The sequence below is a fragment of the Festucalex cinctus genome, chromosome 9, assembly GCF_051991245.1.
Source record: "Festucalex cinctus isolate MCC-2025b chromosome 9, RoL_Fcin_1.0, whole genome shotgun sequence".
In the NCBI taxonomy this organism is placed as follows: domain Eukaryota; kingdom Metazoa; phylum Chordata; class Actinopteri; order Syngnathiformes; family Syngnathidae; genus Festucalex; species Festucalex cinctus.
In genome coordinates, this window is record NC_135419.1 from 606,000 (window position 1) to 629,568 (window position 23,569).

A 23,569-nucleotide genomic window follows, 5' to 3' on the forward strand; every position below is an offset into this window, starting at 1 on the left:
GTGCTCATGAAAAACATGCCTATAAGTGATAGATGAGTGTTATGCTACATTGTGATTTTGTGATGGATGTTAAAGGGGTCTCGCTGTCAGCAATGTTTTTTTTTTTTTTTATCACTGAGGATAAATCCGTAGCATTCCGTCTATCACCAGCTGACAGGTCGCCACAGGCCACAGACCGGCTTTTCCTCCATTTTGTCATTTCACGTTGAAATTCACACTTGTTTTTGGCTATGTTTGCTATTAAAAGAATCAATAGAAGAAGCCACAAGACTTTCTTGGCAACTTTGTTCTTGGGAGTTCTCATGCAATTCCATCCAGTTCTTTTATTTATCGATCATATATGCAGAATTGTGTATCTCAAACCTAAACGCAGCACATTTACAATAAAATTCTCAAATGAAAAGATATAAGAATTGACCCCCTTTTTCCATATTTCTCCACCGATTCAAATCTCTCCAACTTCAAAATATTTAACAGATTCAGGGCATATAAAGAAATGTATTATCGTATTCTCAACAGCCCCATTCCAGAATACATTTCCCAAATTAAGAGCTGTTTTACATATTTAGCCACTTCTTCCAATTTTCTTCACTGATTCAAACTTTTCAACTTGTCAGCAATCCAATTAGTTTCACAATATTTCAGATCGGCATCAGATCTTCAGTATTCATGCACAATTGTAACGATAAATTGCATTTCTCTAGTTAGTTGTACTTGTTTACGATTGCGTTTTATCTGTGAAGCTCGTCTCTGTGTTGTTGTGTCAGCGGAATACTTTCTCTCGCTCTCCCTCTGATATGATAAAGTATTCCTGATGGCTCTCTCTCTCTCTCTTCCTCATCTCTCTCTCATCTCGTATCGTTCTTTGGGTCCCACATGTGGCAAATGGAGACTTCCTGAGATGGGTCCACTTGTTCTGTCTGCAGAAAAAAACAACAACAACAATAAACACGCTGCCTTTCAGATTGCGGCAGAAAACCGCCCCGCAAAGCTCAAACAGGAAATGGAAGTGTAGGGCAGGTGGAAGTGCAAAGTGGGGACACGGAATGGGGGTCGTCACCCGGTGAAATCGGGAAGTTCACTTTTTTTTTTTTTTTTTTGGAAGAGAAGTACTATATTTAATGTCATCATATTTCATTCTATACAGCATTAATGTGTCATCTGTACACATCTGTCCACACCTCTAATGTTGCATATTTATCATATTTAACATAATATAACCTATCTGCATCGTATAGAAAATATGATGTACCATGTCTATCCACTGCTGCTTGACCATTTGACAGATTGTTGAAGCTTGATGTCAATAATATGTGCGTGAGGTTGATGAATAGTAGGGTGAGGGTGGTCTTCTTTCTTGGCTGCTGAGCGTCTCATCTCCCCTTCGTGACCCTGACCCACATAAATATCAAGAAGAATGGTGGAAGAAAAAAAGGGATGATAAAGGAAATTTCAGCACAAAGACTTTTTTTTTTTTATTGTTGCGGCACAACATGACGTTGGTCTGTTCTTTTTTTTTCTTTTTTATCTCAACTCCACAAAGGCGCCACCTTCTACCTTGACACCATCACATACAACACTCAAACATTAGCATTTAGCATTAGCAAAGACTTCCTGATGCACTGCCAACAGGAAGTCGATGATGCCAATTAATCTAAATCAATTAGAGACCGACTTACACAATCGTCACTTCATTCGTTAAGGTGGAATTGACTAATTGAAGTGCAACCGTGTGCGTGCGCGCGTGTCTGTGACAAACGCGCGCGTGTGTGTATATCTAAGTTTAGTCTCGCATTTGTCGTCTTCCTTTTCTGTCAGGTGGCGATGAAGAAAAGGACTTTGAAATCCAGAGGAACTCGGGCACCATCTCCATCGCCCGCCGACTGGACGCCGCCCGCCGCTCCAACTACAACCTGACGGTGCAGGTCACCGACGGCCACCACAACGCCACTGTGCAGGTCGGAACGTGTCAAAAAAATCTTGTGTGTTCAATCCATACTGTATGCGAAACATCCCATTTTAGTTGGAAATTCTTTCAGTCAGATGTACACAAACAACGTAGATGGCACACGAGTTTTTGTTTTAGGGCAAGCGCCAGACAGAACTCGCCTCGATGCCAAAAACATTGAGTTGAATTCACTGACACCATCATACGGGGGCGGGGGGGATGGTGGGGGGGGTCTTATGTCAATTTTCTGCTCTCAAATTGAAACAAGATGATGACCCATACCTCAAAAAACTCGTAGGTCAGATCACTTGTATCTCAAGGCATCACCGTAGCAGTTTTGCTGCAAGCCACACTGCGCTTTCGACCAACGCATGCAAGGCTGTCGGCGCCCCCGGTGGCCGTCTGCCAGGTTGGCTGGAAAGAGTTTTCTGTCACTCTGCAGTGCACAGCCAGCCTGATTGTGGGTCACACAATTTTGCCAGCTGTGGCGCCGTGGCGGAAATGTTCATGTTTATTGCTGAGGGGAAAAAAAATTGTCTGTGAAAATCAGCAATTCAAAGAATGGACTTTAAATGAAAAATGTGCATTTTTTTCCCTCTCAAATTAGCACAAGGCGCATGGGCTTATTAATATGCTGATAGAGTGTCGCCATGAGAAGATTTGTAATTCAAAACGACATTTTGAGATGAAGCAATCCAACTTTGAAACATTTCCATATAAGAACAAGAAACATAAAATTGTCAGGAAAATTCTAATTCTCCTATCAAGCTGCAAGTAGGACAAAAAAACACATTTTAAAAGCCTGCCGAACTGAAGTGATGGACACAATTTGAGAGTGCAAACAAAAGAGGAAATGAGACTTAAAATGAAGCAAATCCCCCTCTAAGATTCCTCAGCAAACAGACAAACTCAAGTACTGGCTGCTGATCTGTTTAAGCAGCCGCGTGATGGAATAAAAAAATGTAATCTTGTCTCCACTATATTCATTCGTGCATTTCCATATCTGTGAATGAGTCCACTGACACCGCCGATAACGCTGTCCTGAAACTGCTTGATGTTGAAAGTTGAAAGAGGAAACTTTGTTGGCTTGGAAGCTACTTTTATTTTAGCTGATCTTTTTGCTTTCATTTTTTTTTTTTTTTTTTTTTATTACATTGTATGGTGCCCTGAATGAGATTCATTATTCTTATTAAATTATAATTTTGTTTACAATGCTATTATCGCATGTTGCCTGTGCAACCTAAATAAATAAACTTTTGACTCATTGGAAAAATTATTTGTGGCCTTCAAGATTTATATTTTAGGATTTGAGTGACCCAAAAATATACTCAAGTAAAAGTACTGCTACTTTAGAATAACATGACTTAAGTAAGTAAAAAGTGAAAAGTTGCTTAAGAGTAAGTACTCTGTGAAGAAAGTACTCGAGTACTAAGGTGTATTACATCTGATTTATGTTTCATCAGCGTATGAGCATCAAATCAAGAAAAATCTAAAAATGATTACTGATATTGCCGAACAACATAAGTACAATTTACAACAATATGGTAATTAAATCTTAATAAGATCATGTAAATCAGGCGACTTTCTTTGTTTACAGCTGTCAGGCAGAAAATTAGCTGACTAGACAAACATTATATAGAAAACAAAAGAGCCTTTTGTTTTCCCAATTTGAAAACCGAATCTTCTCGGCTGAAATGTGGGCATTTTTCGACAGACGATGACAACAGCACATTAAATGCATGTATGTCCTTTCCTGTGGAGCTTCAGGAGACTTTGTGTGCAGTCATGTGACTGCATGTCTGCATTTGATTGGCATAAACGGAGTCAAACGACACTTGTGGTGACGTCGGATGTGGCCGACAAACCAAAACTAACAGCTCGGACATACAATAATAGAACGATTCAAATAAATGCAGCGAGTGGAATGCAGCTCAATGTAATGGAAAAAAAATTGCAATTCTCATCCACAAAATGTACTCAAGTAAAAGTAAAAATAAGTCACATAAAAACTGCTCTTCTGGTAAATACAATGTATCGAAACAATTACATAATGCATGTAACAGAATAAATGAGCACATTTGTACCCACACTTGGCTTCCGATTCATTTGAGGGTTACAATTTATAGTTTCAGATTTAAGGGTTGGGTTTAGGGGATTGTGCATGTTTATTTCGAGGGCTTCAGATCATGGATTAGAAGTTTGGATTTAAGGCAAGGCTTTGGTTTTGGTTTTGGATTTAGTGGTTATATACTGTATCTCTTAACGTAGTTCGAGTTCAAAAATTTAGGTAGAACTCGGGTTGAATCCAAGTACAGTAGAACATTGTGTACATTCTATCCAAGTCTATCCAACACATCAGAAATCGAAGTTAGACGCCCAAAGAATACGAGAACATGAAGAAGAAAAAAATCACATTGGATTTATTAATGCTTTTTTTGGTCTGTTTGTTTCTTTCACACTTTTATGCCTGAGTGCTCTCTCACATGAGAGAAAGAAAAAAAAATGATGCATTTTGAGTTTGTTTGATTTGCACCACTGCTGAGTCAGCGTGATAACAAACAGACAACTCTGTTATTTGGCTTCATCTGCTCCATACGAGATGACGTTCCCTTAACCTGGCTACTCTTTGTTTTGATTTGATTTGATTTATTGATTTTTTTTTTGTTTTTTTTGCACACCACAGGCCTACATCCGCGTTCTGGACATGAATGAACATCGGCCCGTCTTCCTCAAGACATTCTATGAGGTGTGTGCCCACGTGTGTGTTTATACTATGTCGGATCACTATAGAGTGATAAATGGATTGGATGTCGAAAAAGCAGAAGGAAAAAACATGTTGTCATACTTTGATGCCGAGAGTTAGTGGGGTTTGGTGAGGTGCTCTGATGGCATATATTGTATCATGATGGTTCACATCGAAAATGATTTGAGGTTCAAGTTGCCATTGTCGTCTTTCTCACTTGCTGCTGACCGTGTCTGTCAGGTGCGGGTCCCCGAAGACACGCCAGCGTGGAAGGACATCCTGCACGTGGCGGCGCACGACGCCGACGCCAACAGCAAGCTGGTCTTCTCCATTCACAGTAGCCTGCACCCCAACAGCTTCAAACTCTTCCACCTGGACCCCAAGAGTGGCGTCCTGGCCACCACCGACAAACTGGACTATGAGACCATCCCGCTGCACACGCTTGTTGTCATGGTAACACCCACACTGTCGCACTGTGCCATAAATGAGTTAGAGATCTTCCATTTAATAATACATCAGGGATTCTCAGTCGGCTTGAGGTCTGAGGATGCTGATGTCAAGTTTATCTATTTAGTGCTTAATCACAAAAGACTCTCAAAGGTGAAGCGGCAGAAAACAGGCCCACAACAAAGAGGCCTTTTGTTGCCACACAAATTCTTCTCAATATGGTGATGTGTGTTAGCACGTCCGCCTCCCAGTTCCGAGGACGCAAGATCGAGTCCAGGCTTTGGCCTTCCTGGGTGGAGTTTGCATGTTCTCACCGTGCCTGCGTGCGTCTTCTCCGGGTACTCCGGTCTCCTCCCACATTCCAAAGACATGCATGGAAGGTTAATTGGGCATCCGAATTGGTGTGCTTGTGAGTGTGGATGGTTGTTCGTGTCTGTGTGCCCTGCGATTGGCTGGCAACCGGTCCAGGCTGTACCCCGCCTACTGCCCAAAAGCCAGCTGAGATAGGCTCCAGCACCCCCCACGACCCTTGTGAGGAATAAGCGGTCAAGACAATGGCTGGATGGATGGATGGATGGATGATGCCGTGTGTTGACCCCTTTTAGGTGCGTGACCAGGAGATCCCAGTGAAAAGGAATTTTGCCAAGGTGACGGTGCACGTGGAGGACTGCAACGACCACGCGCCCGCCTTCCTCAGCACACGCTACGAGGCCGCCGTGTCCAACGTGTCGCCCGCCGGCTCAGAGGTGCTGCGCGTCAAGGCCCTGGACGGCGATGCGGGCAGCAACGCTGACATTGTCTACTCTCTGCATTCTGGTGAGCGGAAAAGGGCTTTTAGTGTATTTTATTTGATATATTTTTTTACATTTACACTTTCTAAGTTACGAGCCATTGTAACATCATTGATACGCCAACATATGAGTGAAGTGGAACAAAGAAAAAAAGAATTCAGATACTTGCACGGGCAAGCCACTGGTGCACTTTTATTGAGTGGGACAAAATCCGATACACAAATAATAATGAGAACACTCGCAAGGAGTAGGCCAAAACTCACTTTCTTATGTCACATTTTATCATTTTTCCCTTTTTCTTTACTCAAAGACAACGAACAAAAATGTTCTGCTGTTTCTTGAGTAGCTGGAGCAGATTTCAGTTCAGTTAAATGTGTAAAAAATAATTTGGCATACCAGTAAATTGAGTTAAGAACTTGGTCATGGAACAACTCATAAGACAAAGTACCACTGGATATAGTTTTATATCTGAGAGCCGCTGACATTTTCCCGCCTGTTTTTCCCCCGCCATCAAACGTCAGCCAGTTAAGACCTCCGCCGAAGCCGAGTGCTCAAGGACGCCACGATGACACCCCGGGGAGAGCCACGTAGCGCTTCTCAATTTCCTCCCCCGGCGATCATTTTATGTTTGGGATTTCCTGGGCTCAGGCCAACTCGCCGTAGCTGTTTTATTGTTTCATTTGCGCTCTGCGCAGAATGTCATGGAACAAAAACCTCCCAGCTTGAGCCAGGGATTTGTCTCTGATCCCATAGCACAATGGGGGGGTCATACCTGGATGTGATTTATGTGTTAGTTCCTGGACAAAGCCTTTGTCTCCTGCTGAGGTTATTGTTCACACAGCATTTTTTGCTAAATTAAAAAAAAAATGGAGAAAAGATTCACGAGAAGAGGGAGCATAAAGAAAGAGTTGCTTTACAATCATGTGATTTATGATATTGCATCAATACAAATTGTAAAGAGGTTCAATTGAACAATAACAATGCACCATTACTCTCCCTTTCTTGCCAACAATCTTCCAAATTTGCCCCAACGAGCTAACAATTGAGGATCAGTAAAGATTGTTTTTAGACGTGAAAATGAGGCTGCAGAAAATACAGTGACCAACAATCACCGTTTTTGCAGTTGGCTACTCAGAAATTCACAAATTTTTGTTTTGTTCTTTGGAATCCTCTGACCCTAAAACACACCAGTAGCTTACCGTACAAAAATGTATCTAATGTATCTTTTGGTGGAGCCGGAAGATGCCACAAGATGGCACCCAAGCCCTGGCTAATAGGAAAGCAGTAATTTGTGTCAAATATATTCCTTGAAAGCTAAAGCAACTGTTGTAGAAACGAGTTATTTCACATCCCCCGTACATCTGCCAGGGACTGCGCCAGGATTTTTTTTCTCTCCTGAGGCTAAAGGGAGGCTTGAGAAAATAATTTATAATAAATATATTTTAGAATATCAAATGAAATGCTGTAGGGGCTTAACTGGGGTGCCATCCCTGACACCAGCACATTCAATTGCTACCTTGCTAACACAGGAAATATCCAACTTCGACTCTTTCCTTTCTCCCGACAGGAAACATCAACAACATCTTCTCCATTGATCAAGTCTTGGGCTCCATCAGTGTGTCCAAACCTTTGGACCTTCAGCACCAGGATCCTTTCCACCTGACGGTGAAGGCCACTGATCAAGGCTTCCCTCAGCGCAGCGACATCTGCTCCGTCCACATCCACGTCCGGATCTCTGACCACACCCCGCCCGTCTTCCACGATGATGAATATCTTGCGGAAATCAGCGAGATGAGTGGCTTGGGGACGTCGGTGGCAACCATCTTTGCCTCCAGCCCGGCAGCAGTACATTACAGTATCGAAAGCGGCAACCCAAACGCAACATTTCACATTGACCGATACACTGGCATGATCACAATCCGAAAGCATCTGGATGTTGAGACATGTGCGTCCTACACGCTTAACGTTTCGGCATCTACTAGTGCCGGCGCTGTGACTAGGACAGCAGTTTACATCTATGTGATGGATGAGAACGATAACGCTCCTATTTTTGCCCAGGGCGAGTATGTTGGGCAAATAAGTGAGGCAGCGCACGTCAATAGCCTGGTGATGTCGGAAGAAAATGTGCCTTTGGTTGTCCACGCTACAGACGTGGACCAAGATGCGAACGCACTAATCGTCTATGAGATCCTGGAAGCGGAGGCTGGAAAAGTGTTCAGGATCGACACTAGCACAGGTGCAATCTCTGTAGCAGCGCCACTAGACTTTGAAAGCGTGGCTGAATATCACTTCAGTGTGCAGGCGAAGGATTCAGGGAAACCGTCATTGTACGCAGCCCATCCCGTCAGGGTCACTGTGCACATCCTGGATGTGAACGACCACCCACCGCGGTTCACTGCCGCCGCATACGAATCGTCCGTCATCTTCCCTCCGGTTGCGGGCGCAGAGGTGACAAGGGTGGTGGCTCGTGACGCAGACTCTGCAGTCTCATACAGCATCGGCGAAGGAAATCTCCACGGTGCCTTTTCCGTTCATCCCGTGACTGGAGTCATCACTGTGAGCAACGTAGTGAAGTTTAAGAAATTTTACCAGCTAGTGGTCAGCGCCTCAGATGGCCTTCATGAGGACTCTGCCATTGTGAGGGTGAATACGACCAACGTCACAGACAGTGCTCTTAGGTTCGAGCAAAAATCGTATTCAGTGAGCGTTTCAGAGAACCTGAAGAGCGTAGAAACTATAGTTGCGCTCAAACCAACAGGGTGTTACATCAACGAGCCTTTGTCATTTTCCCTCTTGAACTCCCTGGGGAGGTTTGCAATATCCCGAACTTCTGGCGTCATGGAGACCACTGGCGTACCGTTTGACCGCGAGGATACAGACGCCTACGACATAGTGGTGATGCTACAAGACACAAGAACTCCACCCAGGACAGCCACTGCCATGGTCAAGGTCTTTATAGACGACGTCAACGACAACTCGCCTCAGTTCCTCAACCTGCCTTTCTCGATGACCGTATCTGAAGACACAGAACCAGGAGATGTTCTGTACCAGGCCACCGCCAGGGACAGAGATCTGGGTGAGAACGGATCCATTGTGTACTCCCTGGTGGAGGATTACAACCTTTTCAGGATCGATCCAGATATAGGTGATATTTCTCTCGAGAGGCCTCTTGATTTTGACACCCTGAGCAAATATGTCTTGACGATCCTGGCGATGGATGAGGGTGATCCCAGTCACACCACCGAGGCACAGCTTAGCATTCAAGTCAGGAACCGGACTAACCCAGTTTTCCAAACACTTTTATACCCTCTGAAAGTCCCCGAAACTGTTCCCCCCTTCACTACCATTTTGCACGTGCAAGCCAGGAATCCTGAAGGCTATCGCCTGATTTACAATCTCATGGAGGAAAACGCCTCCAAGCACTTTCATATTGACTTCAAGACGGGTGCATTGACTGTCACCAACCCGCTGGACTATGAGAGCCAAACTCTGCATGTGCTGACCGTGCGAGCCACAGATTCTGTGAGCGGAGCCTTTTCAGAGGCATCTATTGAAGTGGAGGTCGAAGATGTGAATGATAACGCCCCCTTTTTCTCTCAGCAAAAATACACCACCAGCATAGCAGAGGGGCTTCCCATTGGCTCCTCAGTTCTGCAGCTGTCTGCCTTGGATTTGGACTCTGGCAGGAATAAAGATTTGACATTTCATATGGTGAGAACAGAGGGAAATGAAACTGATTTCTTTGACGTAGACCACCAGAGCGGATTGATTTTCCTCAAGCAGGTACTGGACCATGAAAGTGTGGATCGCTTCCAGTTGAAAATTCAAGTGGTTGACAATGGAAGCATCGCCCTCAGTGGGGAGACTGTTGTCTTGGTAAATGTCACTGATGTCAATGACAATCCCCCGGACTTTGTCAGCTCTCATTTCCAAGCCTCGCTGGACGAGTCAGCAAAGTGCGGCCACATTGTTATCAAGATTCAAGCGTCCGATCCGGATGTCGCAGACGCCAACCGTCTCAAGTACAAAATCCTCTCGGGTAATGAAGACCGCTACTTCAACATCAATGAGACCTCCGGGATCATCTCCTTCTCAAACATCTGCAAGAGGAACCTGGATCCATTCTACAATCTGACAGTGGCGGTGTCGGATGGCGTGTTCCAGAAAAGTGCGCCTGTCAACATCGACATGATCAACAGTAACAGACACAGCCCGTACTTCCGACAGAGCACCTACGAGGCGGAGGTTAACGAAAATGCAGAAGCAGGCACGCGTGTGATCCGTCTGGCTGCTATTGACCCGGACGATGGGCCATACGGCAGCGTGGACTACACCATCATAAATAAGTTGGCGGACGAGAAGTTTGCCATCGACGCTAACGGGCAGATCGTCACCACGCAACCGCTAGATCGAGAAAACCCAGAACAGAGGGTAATCGCCATCAAAGTGATGGCAAAGGACGGCGGCGGTAAAGTGGCATTTTGCACAGTGAAGATCATCCTGGCGGATGACAACGACAACGTTCCACAGTTCAAAGCATCCGAGTACCATGTCGCCATTCAATCGACCGTAAACAAAGGATCCCCTATCATTCAAATTGTAGCGTACGACGCAGACGACGGCAAAAATGCCGACATCACCTACACCGTCGATGACGCAGAAGGGGCGACGGAGGACGTCATCGAGATCAACCCGTTCAGCGGTGTGGTGAGCGTCAAGGAGAGCCTGCTCAGCATGGAGAATAGGATCTTTAATTTCAAGGTGAAGGCCCGCGATGGCAGTTTCCCGTTCTATAACTCCACCGTCCCTCTGCGGGTCAAAGTGCTCCCTCCTGAAATTCCTCTGCCAAAATTCGTCGAGCCTCTATACACCTTCTCAACTGCTGAGGACACACCCGTTGGCACGGAGATTGGCTCGGTGAAAGCCGACTCACACGTGCCGCTCATTTACAGCCTGGTTGACGGCAACACAGTGGAGAGCAACAGGGACAAAGTGTTCAGCCTGGACCAAGAAAGCGGGACGTTGTTACTGGAGAAGACCATGGACCACGAGAAAACAAAGTGGTACCACATCGACGTGCTGGCTCAAGGAAACCACAATGGCACTGACGTGGCCTCCATGGTGTCGGTCAGTATCCAGGTGCGGGATGTCAACGACAACCGACCGGTGTTTGACGCCAACCCATACAGGGCCTTCCTGGCGGAGAACATGCCCGCCGGAACTACCGTCATTCAGGTGACTGCCAATGACCCGGACACAGACACCAATGGCCTGGTCACCTACAGTCTGGAGTCGCTGCCCGATGACGACGCCAACATCACTGACTTGTTCTCGATCGACGGCGACACCGGCTGGATCGTGACTGTGCGCGAAGCCGACTGCGAGGATTCCAGGCTTCACCGCTTCCACGTGCTGGCCGCCGACCACGGTGGCGATGCCAAGCTATCGTCCAGCGTCCTGGTGGAGGTGACGGTGACCGATGAAAATGACAGCCCTCCAGCGTTCTCCGAGAACGCCTTCCGCGGTTCAGTGGCAGAGAACAGCCGCCCCGGTGAAGTCATTATCTCCATGATGACCACCGACGCAGACGTGTCGCTGGAGAACCGTCTGGTGACGTGCTACATCACGGGTGAGTTTTGATTTTTAAGCTCGCACCAGTTACAATAGGTAGTTTCTATTTCTTTTTTACTTCTTTTTTTTATCATTTTTAGAGTGTGTTTATCAGTTTTTATTATTATTTTTTTAAACGGTTCATATTCTTTAGTTTTTAATAGTTTTAGAATGAGTTATTTCTGTATCACGGGCATCGGGTCGAAACCTCAAAATTTCACAATTTGGTAAATTTCATATTTTTTCAAAAATCTATACTACTGATCAGCCCAAGCGTGTGGGTGTTATGTTATCTAAAATATTGAAAATGGCTTCCTTGATCACGCAATGTTAATGGTTGAACAAACATGCAGTTTTTGGGGTCTCCTGAAAAGTGATCATTTTGGAGGCACAAGGTTTTTGGAAACCAGCGATTTGCAGTATTTGTCAAGTGCAAAATGAAAAATAAGGTCATAATAATACATTTAAAAATAAAACATTGACTGACAAAGATTATTGCTCTACTGCTATCCTGTGCATTTTTAATTATGGCCTCTTGTGAGGCATTTTTGTGGTATATATATATATATATATATAATACATATTCCTACCAATTCTCCTGTTACTAAATCTAATTTTGAAAAAAAATCCAGGATTCATTACCAAAAGCCAACAAACTTCAACATGACTCTAAAATGGCCGCTTCAAATCAAAATGTCAGTCTTTCAGTTTGTGTCTATTCAGGCATGGTTTCTTGAGACTTTTTATGCGGGTATACGAACAATTTTTTTCTAAATAAGCATTGTTACCTCCTGTTAGCATGACATTGCGCAAGTCTACCTAATGCAGCATCTCAGGTGCTTTTTTCCACGCGTCATCCTCTCATCCCACTGACGATTTACTGACTTCCCGTGACGCTGATGAGGCTCGTCGAAAATCCCCGCTAATCGCCTCCTCGTCGAGCGCCGATGTGATTTTTATTAGTCTTCAATGAATCACAAAAGACGAGCGCTGACGTGAATACCAACCACGTCCTCCGCAGCCAACAACAACAACAACAAAGTCTCACATTAATGCAAATCCTTTGTATTTCCCCCCGCCGCCTGCCCCCAGACAGTCCAGCGTGCTCGAAAGGGAGATCGCTGTCAAAACAGACTTTTTGAAAATATGTAACCTGGGTAACATCGGCGCTGGAATTATTCATGAATGCGAAGGTGCGTGTAGGCGTGTTTGGTCATCATGTGACTCATTGGCCAGTTTAGTACCAGTTTAGTATCGGACAGAGCAACAGCATAAGCGCCTGATTTTCACCACACACATCTGAGCATTTTAAGCATCAAAGCAACAAGGTCAAGCTCAGACATTAAGGTCACAACAAGTTGACATTCTTCAAAAACAAAAATCGGACATTTTCACACAATTTTTATCTGCTCATCTTCGAACTTAATAGATGCATAGCGAGTAGCTAGCCACTCAACAGTACACTTTTTTTTTGAGCAGGTGAAATCACATGGTCACATATCGAACTAAAGCCTTTGGTGAAATATTTCCTTATTTTGGAACTCGATATGTTGACACAATGGTTAAAAACATCCTCAACTCTTAAGAGTATACAAATTAAACATTCTCCCTTGTAAGCAACAAACATAAGCAATAAAGCAAATGTAAACAAAGAACCACATTTTTAATTATTACGTTGTATTCCAATGCAATAGTCAAAAAACAACAAAACCTCACCTCACCACTTATTAAACTCAGTAATGACATATGGCACAATGTTAAGACAGTCTGTCCTTATTTGGGCAAATTTACCTCCTGTAAGGTGCAATTAAACAAAAAAGCTGCAATTAAAATGTTTAAAACGTCATCAAAGGTCTAAAAAAAATAAAATAAAATAAAATCCAATAAAAAGCAAGTGTAATGATACTTTTTTTTTAACTGTCTATTGCTTTTAAAATCCTCTATTGGTTATAAAAATAGAACAAATCTATTTTGATACATAACCATAACCCTTCGCTTGGCAGTTATTAATTATGTACGATTGAGATAAACAAAACCATTCGAACTATTCCACAAAGTCTCGTGTGCGGTCTGATTATTCACGGTCGAACAAGTTTCTCTATTGTCGGTCACAGATGGGGACCCGCTGGGCCATTTTGCCGTGATCCATCGTGACGAGGGTGAGTGGGGCTTGATCGCCAAAGAGCCGCTGGACCGTGAGGCCAACGCCGCCTACGCGCTCACCGTCACGGCCACGGACGGAAAGTTCCAGACGCCCGTCAACGTGCACGTGGACGTACTGGACGACAATGACAACTCGCCGCAATGCCAACAGGTCACAAGATCACTTTTTTTTTTTTTTAGCGTACCGCAGTATACACATTTCAAGATCAGTTATCAATATATCTATGCGCTAAGAATGGAAAAATACTGCATCTATCATATCGTAGCCAACTCTATGCTAGGAGTGGACAAAATGCCAATATCAAAACATAGCATTATAACTTGAGGTTCAGTATCAATTTCTACATCATATATATATATATATATACTTTAAAAAAAAAAACATTTTACTATGTTGCATTCTTATTGATTAAAATGGTAGAGCAGTGTCAGCCTTCCACTACACAGAAACACTCAACAAAAGTAAACGACTGCAGTTGCATCATCATCATCATCCCAAATGCATTGTCAAAGACCTTAGAGCCGTGTGTAATGCAATAAATAAAACAATAAAACAAGTGGAACAATACCATGTCATGATTTCTTAATAATTGTATCACGATACAATGTCTCGTATCATACTATGTGCTGTGTTGGGGCAAAATATCAGGACAGTACAACTGTGTCGTGTACATTTTAGGATACTGTATCTCATGTGCTAACAGTTAACAAATGTGTGTGTTTTTAGCTGGTATATTCCGAAGCTCTGATGGAGAATTCTCCATCCAGCACGTTTGTGTTGAAGGTGTCTGCAATGGACGCCGATGACGGCCCAAATGCTCTGATCGCATTTAGCCTGCATGGTCCTGACGCAGATCGCTTTCATCTGGACCGCATCACTGGTATGTGCTTGGAGAGCAGACAGTGGCTTAAAAATGATACTTTGCCTGGCCAACCAATAATATATGAGTCGGTTAAACATGGCAGTTCAGTATCATATTTGCTAGTCTTAGGCTGACTTGCCAGTTTGTCCCGGTCAAACTATCATCGACTTTCCTACGTAAACACATTTTTTGACACCAAAATTCTTCCCCCTTCAGGCGAACTGCTCACCCTGGCCGCTCTGGACCGCGAGTTGGTGTCCGAGTACAAGATGGCGGCGCGCGCGACTGACGGCGGTGGGCGCTTCTGCCAGGCGGACGTCGTGATAAGGGTCCTGGACATGAACGACAACGCGCCGCTCTTCTCGTCCAGCCATTATCGCGTCAGCGTGTACGACAACACTACCGGCGGCACGCCCGTCGCCGCTGTCTACGCCCAGGACGCAGACGCGGGTAACCGCCGCAGAAATAGCACAAAAGATCGGTATCGCGATACATCTGTTGCAGGATTTTTCTTTTCTGCTCTCAAATGGCTGCTTGAAACTAAAATGGCAGACCATGGATGTGAAACTCCGACTAAAGTCGGTGTGCGTCTGTTTCCCGCAGGGCTAAACTCCGAGGTACGATATTCCCTGCTGGCGGGCGATGACGGTTACTTCTCTCTGGACGAGTTTTCCGGCGTGTTGCGTCTGGAGCGAGCGCTGGGCCCCGACACGCCGACGCGCTTTCAGCTGAAGGTGAAGGCGTCGGACGGCGGCCTGCCTCGCCCTCTCCACTCAGTGGCTGCGCTCACGGTGGACGTCGCGTCTCTGAACGATTACCGGCCAGTCTTCCCCAGCGCCGAATACGCCGCCCGGGTCCTCGAGTCGCTCGCCGTCGGCTCCCACGTGATCAGCGTGTCGGCGCTCGACGCGGACGCCTCGGTGGCGTACCGCATCGCGTCCGGGAATGAGGACGGACACTTCTTGCTGGATCCCAAAACAGGTCAACACAATTTACACTATTTGAAGACATTTTTTGGCTCGTCTCATGTCTGATTTTAACATCAATAGCAAGGATTTGAAGTCATCAAACTTAGTAAGATTGATTTATACAGACGGCGTTTTGGTAATGCCTCCTAAAATTTGTGTGAAAATTTGGTCCCTGGAGCTGGTTTCAGATAGTAACATGAAAGTTGGAAGGCATGTCTGTCATGAATAGAACCACTAAAAAACGTGTCAAGCAGCCATGCCTAAAAAAAAAAAAGACAAACGCACAGGAAGTCTGCCATTTTGGTTCAAAGTGGCCATTTTTGGTTCAGTAGGCACAGTTGCACCCATTCTGATTTAAAAAAATAATAATAATTAAGCCCTCAAAGCCAGTTTCACTTAGCAACGTGAAATTTGGTCAACGTGTCTATCATGACATGCAGACTCACAAAAGAAAAGTGGAAACAGGAAGTCTGCCATTTTGTTCTGAAGGAGCCATTTTAAGCTCAACTGGCTCAAATGCGCCCAACAAAGTTTTTGTTTCCATTCAGCCTTCAAATCCAGTTTGACTTTGCAATATGAAATTCCATTTGAATGTTTATCATCAAGAAAGTATGCCTGAAAAGGTCACGGATGTTGTCCTTTCAAGTCAAGGCTGCAATTTTGGAAGCAGTTGCATCCAACCTGATGTTTGGTTTTATTCAACCCCTGGAGATATTATTCTTGGCAATATTTAATCTGGTGGGCGTGTCTATCATGAGTAGACTCACACACACAAAAAAAGTCTCAAAGACACCATGTGCAGAAATACACATGAAGTCTGACGTTTTGGTTGGAAGCGAGCACTTTACGGTCAATTTGCTCATTTCCATGCAGAAGGATTAACTTGTCCTCTCTTTTTTTTTTTTTAACATGTCTGAACCTCAATCTAGAAAGTTGAAAGGTTCTTATTTGCGTGTGACAAGCCAAAGTTTGGCCATACAACACAAAACTGTCAATTTAACCATAGAATTAAGAGGTATATCCTCACCTTTTGTGACATAATGTAGAGAGCCTTCAAGTGGTGGAAAAAAAATCTTTGGAAAAAAAAAAAAAAAAAAAGACACCTTCCTGACATGTGTTGTCCAGTGTGAAGGATCTAAACCACGCAAGGAGTAAAGTTACTTGTGTTCAGAAGCGAGCTGCCTCGCGGCGGAAAAACAAGCAAGAATTAATTCACGCTCGAATCCATACTTGTCCCCCAAGGCGGCCGCGGGCTCTCAAGCTGCTCTCAAGCTTCGGCCCATTGATTTAAGCTAATACAGCAGTCTGTAATATTCAATCAGATACAGTTTGTGCTAAATGCACCTGTGATTACAATCAGGTTGCTTTAACAACCTTTTTTTTTTTGACATTTCAGTCTGCTGCACCTCGTTTGAAGTGACCATTTTAGGATCAATTTTTCCACGGGTTCTCAAAGGCAAAGCATGGCAGTCAAGTTTTATCAGCTAACTCAACAAAGTCAGAACTTAACTAAACTAATAAATAACTTTGAATAGATGTTTTCTCAATTCTACAAGGCGTCTATGACTTGTGAGGCATTCGTGGTCCAAATGTTTTTTTGTTGTTGTCTTTGGTGGATCTGTGTTTGTGCCTTCAAGCCAATCAATCGTCCTTCTCTGGTCCTAACACTAAAACTACACTCATAAGGCCGTTGGAGTCGAGCTCTGAGGTTGGTGTTTGGACCTGCTGCCCTTCGAAAGCTTTCTAACTTTGGCCCTCAAAACGATCGTTAAAAGTCAGCCGGGCTCATCGATCGGCGCTCTCGCGCTCTCGCGCTCGTTATCTGAGGGCAGGCGTCAAGTTTGGACTGTGCAGATGCGGCGATAAGAAGTTTGAACAGCAGAAGTAACGCTAAGCCTTGCTGGGAATACGCAGACGAGGTTGGCTGGAATCTCGATGAGTTTGGATGAGTCAAATATTCATTTATGAGGCCATGTACAAGAAGAACGAGATGTTCATATGACTCAACAAATTTCAACCTCGGGCAGGCCGGATGGAGGTTTTTGGTTGTTATCAACTGTCTTGATCCAAAGTGGCGAAACGAACACAGTTTGTCTCATCTTAATCACGGCAACCGATTGGCTAACAATCTGGATATGTCATATAGAGCTGGAGATAACTTGCAGAGGACAATTTTTTCCCATTCATTTCCCTTTATAATTGTAAGGCCAATTAAACGACCTCATGTACCTCTAAATACATGAACAACCGAAAAGGATGACTTCTGCGTGAAGAAAAAATTGTGAGCATATGATCAAAAGAAAATCATCTTCATTTAGAACAAAAGAAAAGTTGTCATTTTCTGAGAATTGAAATATATTTAATAAAGACAAAATCTTTACAAGAACAAAGATCTATTTTGTTGGGATAAAAACATTTTACTCTTATGACAATAATAAAATTTTTGTAACGTTATGAAGTCAAAGTTTTCAGAAAGAAAATAATTTGAATAATCCTCTTGATAGTTACTCATAATAATCACCACTTTGCTTAATGGAAATAAACAAATAGACAACAAATGATCTATAAAACCTAAAAAAGTCCACAGCAGATGTATTATTAATTCAACAACTGCAACCTTGGACGATGATTCATGCAAGGGATTCTCTTTTTATGTATTCACGATAGCACAACAAAAATATTCACATTAACTAGACATAACCCAGAGTTAAAAAAAACAAAAAACACCTTTGTGCAATGTCTCATTTAATTACGTAATGTGATTTGCTCCGTTTGCCAGGTATTCACGATAATCGTCATTTTACACAATAGCGATAAACTAGAAAGAATCCACGGAATCAAGAAAGTGAAAGCGAGTCCAAAAAGTCAGACAGACGATCGTCCAAATGCCTGCAATGTCAATGTGATGGCTCCTCTCGCACATTATTGATGAGAACCGCCACTTCGCACAATTGAAAAAAAACAAAACGGAATGACAAGAAATGATCCACAAAGTTAGGAAAAAAAAGTTGACGGCATGCACAGTACAAGCCGCGCCTAATGAATTGACCATTGGCGTGTCGCTTCACTTCCTTTTTCTCCTATCGACAAAATGCAAATGGAGAAGAGCGCATGTGACGCTTCCTGCACAAATTTAACAATTTCACACGGCAAAATGAAAACAAACGGCTGCGCATCCCCGCAGAGAGCAGCACGCTAACACTAACAAGCTACAACATTTTGCATCCGCGCGCACATCAAATAATTGCTTTTTGCCCCGGAGGAACAAAAGTGAGCGGTGTAATATGATTTACTTCTTTAACTAGCAAGCACTTTTCACACTTCTTTCATTTCAATGCTTGAAATTGTAGCGAGTGCTTATTAAAGCTCAAACTTTCTTCTCTCAGTCTCCCACTGTGTCAAGTTCTCAAGGACCAACATGCGCCGATAATCACATTCCATCCATTTTTAAGACTGTTTATCCTCATAAGTCTTGTGGAGCTTTTGCTAGTTGACTTTGGGGGCGAGAGGTGAGTTTGCACCGTAACTCGACGTTTCATATATATCAACAATTTAGTGTCTTCAATGATCCTCGCGTGTTTTTTTAGAATGTGTGATGAAAGCCGCGCTAACCACGACTCACCGATGCAGCTTCAAAGCGACATAGGGAAAATTTCACTCATGTGAAACTGAACTCGAAGTCGCCATGCTTGCAACGTGATGTCCGTTTGTGTAAGCGTTTAGTATAACGACGTGCGCTAACGCGGCTTCTGTGCCGCTGCGCCACAACATCAATTTGTTTCGTCGAGGGGGAAAACTGATGGGTCGTAATAAGAGTAAATGATGTCTGTGATAGGAACTAAGAGGGGAGGAGAATCTCTGCAGGCACAGAATGTACACCAGAGGAATAGACCGAGTTGAAGAAATAAGCAGAAACACGTAAAAAAATACTATTAAGCAAACACAAATGCACTGAATATTTTATAAGGACAGGAAGGACTCACACTTTTACAGCTTTGTGGCTGAGCAAGAACACGACAGTGGTGATCATTCAGGACATACTTGATGAACACAAACCCTACGACAGCAATAATAATCAATCCAATTTGACAACGCCATCGATTGATTGTCCCTTAACTCATTTGCTCCCAAAAACGTAGAAATATCTTCTATATTAAATGTATTGTGTCCCAAAGACGTATTTATACGTTGTTGTTTTGTTTTTTTGTTTGTTTTTATGCTAGAGCATACAGAAGGCTTTGATGCAGCCTCTCAACTGCAGAGAATGGGTGGGGAAAAAAGTGGTAGTAATTTCAAAACCGGCCAGCAGGTGGCAGCAGAGATCAACCAGGGCCATGATGAAAAACAAGCTGTTTTCCCCACAATTCTAAATAGATTTGTGAATAATGATCAAATTTAGCACGCCTGTTCTTAAAGCGCTTTCTAAATAAAGTTGAGTTGAGTTGAGTAATTCAATCAATTTTAAGTTGTCATCATCTGCCCTTTGATCTACTTGCAGAAAAAGTCCAATACTGCATTTCATTTGGTGAATTTGGTGAAGAGAAAAATGTCACCAGTTAAAATGAAAGCAAAAGTTTAACATTATTGATTATAAAGAGGTGTTGCCTACTAAAATAAAAATGAGAATTTAACAAAATTTGAAATCACGAGTGCTTGGAATAATAAGGTTTGATGCGTACAGGTGTGCTGACCTTAGCCGCCCCCTTGGACTTCGAGGTGTCACGGGAATTCTACCTGTCAGTGGAAGGCAGCCGGGGCAGGTCATCGTTGGCCGACGTCACCATCGTGGTGGTCAACGTCAGCGACGTCAACGATAATGCCCCCATCTTCAGCCGCGGCGACTACAGCGCCGAGATATCCGAAGAGCGGGCCCCGGGAAGCCTCGTCATCAAGGTACATCTGAAGAAACATTTCAAATATGTCCATGATGCCAGCACAAGCATGTAATGTAAGAGCACCGACCGATAGAAGCGCAGCAGGCGGCTTGAACTGTGATAACCCCCATTTTTTTTCCACACACTTTTGAAGCACGCACACTTATCCCGTGTAAGCCGTCGCGTCGGGTACGTACAGCGCCGGAGATAAGGCGGCAATAACGCAGCTCGGGGGCTCGCTGACGGCAACGTAATCGCACACACGACGGTCCTCTTTGACATTTTTTTCTGCTGACGACTCCTCGTCGTCCATCTGCGGCGCTTTCACAGTTTATGTTTCACATAAAGCATCAAAATGTAGCCACACAATTTCACATTTTTAACAGCATTATTATTTTTTCCACGTTCTCCTACTTGTTTTGAATCTTATCTCTGAATTAACCAGCATTAGCATCGCTGTCACTGTCACAGGCTAACAAGCTAACATGCTGCTTTGCTCCAAGAATGCCAACTTTTATGAAAATAATTTTTCATTGATTCTGTTTACACTCAATGATGGTATCATTCATTACAGGGATTATGAATATATTTGATGATCACAGGTGTTATGTTCCTAAACCCCCCTCAGTGAAAATATGTGTGTTTATATGTGATGTGAATTTCTGTGTGATTGTATTCCTGCATGCAGCTGTCAAAGGTCAACTTTTTGCTCGCTCTCCCCTGAAGGTGACGGCCAGCGATCGCGACGCTCCGCCCGACAACAACCTGCTGCGTTACTCCATCGTGAGCGGCGACCCTCGGCGCCAATTCGCCATCGACCCTCGAAGCGGCGAGATCAGCGTCTGCGCCGGCCTGGACCGGGAGGAGGTCAGTCGGGCGACGTGATGTCACACGTGCCGGTGTTTCATCGCCATCACATGACAATGTGAAAGCATGCGGCTTCTTACTTGATCTTTTCTTCTTGTGATACTTTGAACCAAATCGAATTGAATTTTTAGGTTTTACTGTACACGTGTTTATGTTCTGAAAACAACATGCAGTGTGAAAAATATATCTTTATAAGATATTGATGGTGACACTAAACACCTATAAATGACAAAATACCCAAAAAATGGTTAGCAAAATAAAGCTTTTTTTATTATTATTATTATTATTTTCCGCTCATTTGGGAAATGCATTCATTGACCGTATTAAAGGCGGCTTTTCTGGTGATGTCTTGCCATGACATCATAGAATAAAGAGCTTACATTGTGTGTGGAAAAAAACAAAATTCAGACGCTCGTAGCCAATGATGTCCAAGTGGAAAATTCAGATCTTATTAGCCTTTGTTTTTGGTGTCTTTCACAACTTTTTGACAATGAAGTAAAAACCTTGAAACTTTCCGTGATGAATTCCTTTCACGATCTTACTTCTCATCTTTGAATTTTCTCACGGGAGAAAGTCCAACTTTTGGGATCCAATGAGAAAAAACAATTAAGCCGACCCAAAACATGCGAGTAATGACAATACGAAAACTGTTTTGAGACCATTTAAAATATAAAAATGTCCAAAATATTGTAAACGTGTTTACAGCTAACTAAAACATTGCATAAGACTAGTAATTAGGCAGGATGATATCATTCTATTTTGCTTGTCTTCTGTCTGTCCAGCATCCTCATTACTCGCTGACGGTGCAGGCAGCCGATGAAGGCGAGCCGCCGCTTTCCTCCGCCGTCCTGGTCACCATCACTGTTGCCGACGCCAACGACAACCCGCCTCTTTTCTCTCAAGTCCAGCACAATCTGCTGTTACAGGTTACACCACCTTTTCACGTTATTTCAGAAAAACAAAAAGAACAATTTGAACATCGTTGATGCGTCATCATACACTGGTTGTGCAAAGCAGAATTTTTCTGCCTGTATGGTGCGAAGTTTAACATCAGATACTCGACTGGTGTCGCTGTCGTGTTAAAAGTCATTTGTGTCCTCTGGATGCAGTGGTGCTGTACGTGTGAACAGCAAAAGAAATATCCCGCCTTTGCAGGCTAGATTTTCGATTATGACTCTGTGAAAATGGTTCCTGTTTTCCCCAAAACCGTTCAGTCAAATTCGAGTCGTTTCTTCAAGAATCGTGCCTCGAAACCTCTGCCGGGGACGGCAACGTCGTTAAAGCTGATTTGCCCGCAGCCTCCACTTGAGAGCAAATGAGCCGCCCATCTGCCACTTTTGGCCACGCAAGCTGTCTGATCAGAACGACGACTGTCTTTAACGCGTCTTCTGACAATCAATCAAAGTCCGCATCCATCTGCAGCACGCGGTCTTTCGTGATGGAAATCTTTGTATTTGGGATGCCAGACTTCTTTGTCAAATGGAAATTTCCTGGTGTGCATAATTTTTTCCCAATTTAACCTGCTTCCAACTATGCCTCCTTCAACCACAATAAACGACTAACTGCCTGAAGATCTATAACGTGAAAATACCAGGAAATTAACAATAAAATGTCCTCTTCCAAGCAAAAAGTCAGCATTGTTTCGCTCACGTGGTGGACTTCCCTACCAAAATTTCTGTTACCAATTAGCGAAGGGTGAGTACAGATACCAGGTGTCGTATCGGGCTGATAACAGCCATATTTTTAGGTACTTGTGAGCTGCTGATACCAGCCACCAATACTTAAGGCAAAGAAAATCTGATGTCAAGTAAGTCCTCCATTGCAGGAGTCGTCGCACTATTCTGTGACACATCAGAAAATAATCATCTGCATCGGAAAGAAATGTTTTGTTCACAATGTCATTGTGTTGAATGACATTTTATATATCAAACATACTAGATCAAAATATCAATACTCTATCGTGAGTATTCAAAGAGTGAGTACTCAGTCTGTAAAAAAGTGGTATAGAACGTCCCTATACTATACTTTTTTTTTCTTTTTTTTTGAAGGATCCATAGAAATGTCTAAAATGGTTGATTCAAACAAAAATGGCCGACTTCCTTTCAAGATCAGTGACTTCCTGAGACATTGGGGTTTTCTGTGACTTACTATTTAGTAAGTACTTAGTATATACTGTACTGTATCAACATGAAAACACATTCACATTCTGTATAAAGCTAAGCAGAAGTATTTGAGCCAATAGGAAGGCTGAAGAAAGTTATTTGTGGATTGACAACACTGAATGGAGGAAAAAAA

General features: G+C 43.4%; 1 protein-coding gene and 1 long non-coding RNA gene across 3 annotated transcripts in view; one reads left to right on the forward strand and one right to left on the reverse strand.

The window, feature by feature from the left end:
• fat2 (FAT atypical cadherin 2) overlaps positions 1–23,569 on the forward strand; it is a 72,966-nt gene that overhangs the window by 29,211 nt on the left and 20,186 nt on the right. For both annotated transcript variants that reach the window (XM_077533042.1, XM_077533043.1), the window contains exons 7-18: positions 1,819–1,958; positions 4,632–4,694; positions 4,932–5,144; positions 5,744–5,954; positions 7,497–11,558; positions 13,654–13,853; positions 14,430–14,583; positions 14,782–15,015; positions 15,169–15,546; positions 20,215–20,426; positions 21,134–21,274; positions 22,057–22,200. In XM_077533042.1, coding sequence (XP_077389168.1) covers positions 1,819–1,958; positions 4,632–4,694; positions 4,932–5,144; positions 5,744–5,954; positions 7,497–11,558; positions 13,654–13,853; positions 14,430–14,583; positions 14,782–15,015; positions 15,169–15,546; positions 20,215–20,426; positions 21,134–21,274; positions 22,057–22,200 — 6,152 coding nt within the window. The remainder of the gene's footprint in view (positions 1–1,818; positions 1,959–4,631; positions 4,695–4,931; positions 5,145–5,743; positions 5,955–7,496; positions 11,559–13,653; positions 13,854–14,429; positions 14,584–14,781; positions 15,016–15,168; positions 15,547–20,214; positions 20,427–21,133; positions 21,275–22,056; positions 22,201–23,569) is intronic.
• Positions 819–15,453, reverse strand: LOC144026386 (uncharacterized). The gene is made up of 3 exons (XR_013285121.1): positions 14,795–15,453; positions 1,253–1,392; positions 819–916 (listed from the first exon to the last, which is right to left on the reverse strand). It is a non-coding gene; the product is annotated as an uncharacterized LOC144026386 (long non-coding RNA).